The following is a 6,723-nucleotide window of genomic DNA, read 5'->3' as shown; positions in this document are numbered from 1 at the left end:
CAACTAGCTCCAATTGTTCGTTGAGTATAAACACTTCATGCTAGCTGGCTAAGCTAACATTATCTGTGACATTCTTAATTGTGGCTTCAGTTTTTTCTTCTCCTGAATAAATGTGGTTAAATGTTTGTTTTTTTTTGTTAACAGGATTATCTAATAAAACTGAATCGTGTGCTAGCTAACGTTAGCATGACGTGATTTTCCTCCTTTACGTAAAAATGTCCAGAAAAGTTCCTAAAAATATTCTTTAAACCGTCCGACAATATGGAAACAAGTTAAATCAGAAGTTTACAGAAGAAGAGAAGCTGCTCGGTTTGATTTTTAATCCCACAAAAGTTTTTTCTTTATATAACCAACAGTTTTTAACCAAATATTCTTTACAAAGTGAAACAATTTTATTCTTAATTTGTGCAGAAACTTTTACCATCGGTTGAACAAAAGTATAAACTGGAAAATTTTCTAGAAACCAGAAAATTAGTGGGAAAAAAAGAATAATTATTAATTCTGAACTCAGCTGCTCTCGTCTTCTGTACAAACAAACTGTTCAAACAAAGAGAACTTTTTAATATTTTGGATGAAGTCACTTCCACCTTGAAGCCTTTTATTGAAATGTTTTGTCTTTCATGTTTCGCTTGTACAATAATCTGAATCTAATATATAAATATATGGAGTGTATGAATGTGTTTGTGTCAGAGACAGAAACTGTGATTGTCAAACATGTTCCACTTTATTTCCTTTTATTTTGTTCTGTACACAAACGTCTGTACAAAATCTCACTTTCATACTATGTCATGTTCTAATTAAAGTACAACATATGTACAGGATGGCGGGAAGCAGCGCTCGCGTTTTAGTGTCACAGATCGTGGTGGTTTCTTACTTTAATGAAATGTTTCACCTTGGAGTCAGTTTATCAAGAACTGCACCACCGCCGCTGCCGCCGCCGCCGCCGCCACCAGACAAAATAAACCTCTCTGCAAAGTATTTATTATAATCTGAAGGTTCTCAAAGAGCTGATTGGACCCTGCGACGAGTCAGAGAGCGGATCTTTAGAGTTTGTTTCAGGGGATTAAATGTGTCAGTAACCGTGAACTGACCTTCATCTCTCATCATCATCATCTGCTGCCTCAGTCGTCGTCAAACATCCCAACAAAGACAAAAACTACTGTCAAACAGAACCAGAAAAATAAAATCAGAGTCTGTGCAGTCAGAGAAGTCACTGAAGTTTAAACTTTAGTTTGTCTGTTTTTATTTGTTTATTTATATTTATTTATTTGTGTTTGTTAGATCAGAGTATTGATATTAATCAATGATTTATTTTTTTATCATTTATAAGGGCTGATACAAAGTGGAGTTGTGAGCGCTCTCTGCTGGACAAACTTTGAAATAACACTGATCAGCTGATCGATTGGTTCAATGATCACAGGATCAATGAAGACACTCAGACTCACACCTGCTCGGCCCCCTGCTGGACAACCCCCCAGACTACACACAGGGTACACAGGAAGTGTGTAAAAACGGCTCACATTAACTCTTTGGACTCGGAGCTGTGGCGGCTATTTTGTCCAGTGGCGGCACACAGAGAGGTGGGCGGGGCTAACTCACCCCTGGAATGGTTGACTGACTGACAGCGAATCACACGACGGCAAGTGGAGGACGATGTGCGGCGACTTAACGGAAAGCAGCCGACCAGGAAGTAAGATAAAAAAAAATAAAAGAGCTGTAAACGTCACGGCCTGTAAGAGAGGGGGCGTGGCCATGCGTCCATACACATGACAATATCCACCAGTAACTGCACATGATGGTATTCAGAGAGTCATGACTGTTCTCATGTTTCTGCAGCAACAGGTGAGATGCGTCACGTCTTCAGGTGGGATACAGCACGTCACTCTTTAGGTGATGACAAGCTTCATTATTTTAGACAAAGACAGACGGACGGACATTTTGTCATTCTCGCTCACATCAATAAACGCTCCATAAATGTCATCAAACTGCAAAATGTCCCAAAACGCAAACATGAATTTCAAACAAATCTTGTTGCAGAAAAAAGTTTGTCACAACTTTTCGTTCACTCTGGTGCGTTTCTTAAAGGTAATATAAGAGCTAAAAAACCTACTGAACAGTAGTGAGCGCATTTTTAACGGGACAATCGAATAATTTTCTGGCGTTTTTTCGGTTTCATTTGTTTGAGGCGTGACTTTCACAAAACGTTGTGGAGGAGTGAAACACAGCCGAGGAAGAGCCCATTACATTTTGGTGCGAATCTAAATCTCGAGGCGGATACATGAATTATTTTAACTTTTGTTAATGCTGTGAAACGGGATATCTCAACATACAATAGCTGCGCTTTTTGTTTTTGGTAGGAAAAATGCACTTTAAATTTTAACACGCGATTGCTGTCAAATTTTTTTGTGTTTTTGTCAGAAAAATGCACCTAGACTTGACAAAAAATGCACTGTATTGAGACTGAGTTTTCGGTCAACAGCAGTGCACTCTAAAATATTTACTGAATATTTCTGTTGGAGAAACTGACATTCATTGTGTGTTCGTCAAAACGATGCACTTCAAACGTCATTTATTGCACATTCTCATCCGAACATTCACTTTGATCAAGTGATTTTTTTTTTTCAGGAAAAATGCACTTTAACTTTTTTTGAGTACTTCCTGTCAGCTAAATTTTTTTGTTTTTGTCAGAAAAATGTGCTTTGACGACATTTGACGAATGTTTTTAGTGACGAAAAATGCGCTTGAACAATACTAAGCTTTCTGTCAGTAATAGTGCGCTATAAAGTCTTATATTTTTTTCGCTAAGTACACTAACATTTGTTTGTAAAAATAAAGCACTTTAAATGATATTTATCGCACCTTTTCAGCCGAACATTCACTTTAATCGAGTGATTTTTTTTTATAAGGAAAAATGCACTTTCATGCACTCCTGTCAGTTAAAACTAAGTGACATTTATCACGTGTTTTTGTGCAGACAAAAAATGCACTGTGATGACATTTATCAAAGGTATTGAATGTTTTCAATGAGGAAAAAATGAGCTTTATTGACACTCAGTTTTCTGTCAGCAAAAGCGCACTCTAAAACTTATATTAAGCATTTTTTTCAGAAAAAATTATTATTTTGGCAGAAAAATGCACTTTCAACATTTTTTTTAACGGTATTTATTAAGTGTTTTCATGAGGAAAAATGCACTGACATTTTTCTGGCAGCAAAAGTGCACTCTAAAACTTTTATTCATTACATTTATATTTTTGTCAGAAAATGCACTTTCAATGACATTTATTGCACATGTTGGAAGAGGAAAAAAGCGCTTTATCAACAGTCTTCTGTCAGCACTCAAACTTGCGTGATTTTTGTCACAAAATTAACTTAACATTTCTTGCATGTTCTCATCCGAACATTCACGTGTTTTTGAAGAAAAATAAAACACTTTATTGAAGGTACTGAATGTTTTCAATTAGGAAAATGCGCTTCCATTAAGAGTTTTCTTTCAGCAAAAGCGCACAGTAAAAATTTTACTGAGTGTGTGACAAACAAATGTAGCTACATTAATGTACTTTAATGTTTATCAAATATTTTCAATAAGGAAAAATGCATTTTAACAATTATCATGTTTTCATTCAGAATGTTCACTTTAATTTTTTACGGACTGTTAAAGTATTTCCGTCAGGAGAAACTCACCTCTGTGACGTTAATACTTTCTTTCAGGAAAAATGCACTTTAATGAAAACTGTGGAGATCATCTGAGTTTGAAAAATTAAAGCACTTTAAAAACATCAGTTGTGTTTTTGTAAAAAACAAACAAAAAAAACGACCAGTTTTACAGTTTCTGTTTTCTGTTGTTGACAAAAATGCGTTTTGATGACATTTAAGTTCATTTTTTGTTCATCCGGAATTTTACCGAACTGTTTGTGACATGAACTGAAATTGAAACAGTTAGTGTTTAACAAAACGAGCGAACTTTGTGTGACGACGACACGTGACCTGGAAATACTCAGGTTATTTTCACTCGTTAAAAGTCGCTGTAACTTTTAGACGAACAAAACTATTTGAAATGATTATCTTTGTTACAAACTTTTTTTTATGGCACAGAATGCGACAGCATGAAACAGTGAAACTGGAACACAGCTCAGACGGTGTTGTAAACAGAACCGAGACAGCAGAGGGTCATGGGAAACTGGAGGAGTTGTTTTTTTTACCGGCTGATGCGTTTTTAACTTTTCTGTTTTTTAACGTTTAAAAATCACTGAACTTTGTCTCGTTCATCAGCAAAGATGTGTCTTTAACAAGTCGAAATCCAGGCTTTTACTTTGGCGAGATGTATTTGTATTTATCATGTGACGTTGTTGAGCATCCTGTTTGACGGTGTTCGGACTCGTTAGGTCCTGAAACAAACGCTGAACCTTAAAATTCAGACAAACGGTTGGGTTTTGTTGCACAGTCGAAAGCTTCGACTCACACTGAGACACTTCTTCAGTGGCATTATGTCCCATAACGCCTGAACGTCTCGTTTTGCTCACAAGCACAAACAAGTTTTTGTTCTTTAAGTATTTCAGCACTGACGACAAAACACCCACGTGATGTTCTGACAGAAAACGCCTCCTCAAACAAACGACTTCTCTCATTGGTTCAGAGTCGACAACATCATGACAGCATGGACCTACGGAGGACGAAAAATGACACAAGTATCAATAAATAAACGTTTACAGGAATAAACAAATAAAAAAAGTGTAGTTTTACAAAAATGTTCAAATTAATTTAAGAGTTTCATTTCAGTTCAGTTTAATGATCAGCTTTGATTTATTTATTTATTTTTATTTATTTATTTCAACATTTTATTTATTGATTTTGGTATTTTTTGAAACTTTTTTCTGTGTTGACAGTTGAGTTGTTTCTTTTCCTCCGTACGACCGACGAACATTAAAATAAAACAAATAAATGACGTTGGACTCAAAGGTCTGTTCTGTCGGGTGACCAGCTGGATGCTGATTGGGTGTCTACATTCACTATGTCTCTTCGTCATCGTCACCACCACCACCATCATCATCATCATCATCACCATCAACAGTCCATCTGAAGCTGCTTCAGTCATGAGTCCACCACAGGTCCGTGCTGAGAGGTGATTGGTTGGGTCAGGTGAAGGGGGCGGGGCTCTGGAGTGAAGTGGCTGTTGGAGCGAGTCAGTGAACTCATCTGTGCTGCCTTCAGGTGTCACGGGACAGACGTGATGTGTCGGAGCTCTTTTCCACAGCAGGAACACAACAACCTGAGACCAGTAAGAACCAGTCAGAACCGGTATGAACCAGCAGGGTCCTGCTGCGTAACTCTGTTTTACAAACCAGAACATTTCAGGCTTTCGACAGTGAGCAGGCGACAGGAAGCAGCTGATAGGTTGTTTTTTTTTTTTTTTACATGTCAGTATGAATTCATTTAAAGCAGAAACAGAGGAGACATAAACGTCACGTCTTTAACAGAAAATATTTCGGCAGCATTCGGTCGGGATAAAAACTGTGGACAGGAAATAAACAGCGTTTCTGTAAATACCAACGTAACCTGAACGGCTCTGTTGCTGAGGATTAAACTGGTGTTTGTTTCATTATGATCTTGATTCGTCTGACAGTCTGTATCTTTACATTTCAGAGTCGTAAAGTAGAGCAGCTGATTGGTTTTAGATTGAAGGGATTAAATGTTCCGAGGACTGTGACGGAGTTTAACGTTTGAGCATTGCAGAGAATTTGAGAAAATAAAAACCTGGAGAAATAAAGATGTTTCAGATTTAAAGCAGTGAAGTTGTTCTGGTAGAACACAGTGGAACCGCAGCAGAAACTGAGACGACGCGTTCCTTCACAGCTCGCCGAGTTCCCGCTGTGGAAAAGTCCTGTTGGTGATGCGTTCAGGGACTGTCAGTCTGTGCGTGTCCAGGGCAGCGTTGCGGTCACCTGGCGGCGTTGAGATGCAGGTACAGATGACACAGTTTGAGACAGGACGCGGGACGGACGTCTACACAGTGTCCTACATGTTCTGGACCACCAGGGGTCAGACGGTTGTTTTTGTTCTTTGAACGCAGCGTCAGCTCCGCCCTCATCCGACCCCAGCACAGCTTCCTCCAATCAGAGAGAGTCAGGCTCAGAAGGGACCGCCCCCCCTGGTCAGAGAGCTTCCTGATTGGCTGTCAGGTACTCCTCAGCTCTCTTATGAGCCTCCAGAGCTTTGATGGTGTAGACGTCCTGCGGCAGCTCCGACTTCCTCCTCATCAGGACTTTGTCCTTCTTCAGGTCCTTCAGACCCTGCGCAGGGACAAAACACACACTCAGTCAGTCGGCCAATCAGCTGCTGAGTTACCATGTGACTGAGTGACGGGTCACCTGCGAGGCTTCGCTCTCCACAGTCTTCTTCAGCAGCTGGATGTCTTCAGCCGTCGGAGTCTCCGTCTCCATCGAGTACACGGCCACGGAGCTGTCGCTGTACAACATGTACTGCACACACACACACACACACACACACACACAGGACAGACAGAAAGTGACTAACTTAGCAACATTACCATTACAAACTACCCATTAGTGTTGCACGGTATACCAGTACTAAAATACTACCACAGTACTAGAGTATTCGCAGCTGGCGCACGTGAAAAAAGACAAGAGAAAGTCTGCCTCGCAAAGGGAGACAACACGAGACAACACCAACTTGGTGGAACATTTGAGTTACCAAACCGTGACGTC

General features: G+C 39.4%; 1 protein-coding gene across 1 annotated transcript in view; it reads right to left on the bottom strand.

The window, feature by feature from the left end:
* Positions 1 to 5,667: 5,667 nt before the first annotated feature.
* ppp2r5d (protein phosphatase 2, regulatory subunit B', delta) overlaps positions 5,668 to 6,723 on the bottom strand; it is a 29,473-nt gene continuing 28,417 nt past the window's right edge. Inside the window, exons 16-17 of the mRNA XM_078160861.1 lie at positions 6,367 to 6,477; positions 5,668 to 6,288 (exon numbers count right to left, since the gene is read on the bottom strand). Coding sequence (XP_078016987.1) covers positions 6,151 to 6,288; positions 6,367 to 6,477 — 249 coding nt within the window. The 3' untranslated portion in view covers positions 5,668 to 6,150. The remainder of the gene's footprint in view (positions 6,289 to 6,366; positions 6,478 to 6,723) is intronic.

The sequence above is a fragment of the Epinephelus lanceolatus genome, chromosome 17 (assembly GCF_041903045.1).
Source record: "Epinephelus lanceolatus isolate andai-2023 chromosome 17, ASM4190304v1, whole genome shotgun sequence".
Taxonomy (NCBI): domain Eukaryota; kingdom Metazoa; phylum Chordata; class Actinopteri; order Perciformes; family Serranidae; genus Epinephelus; species Epinephelus lanceolatus.
The sequence above is the reverse complement of the archived record's forward strand: the minus strand, read 5'-3'. Positions and strand labels throughout refer to the sequence as shown.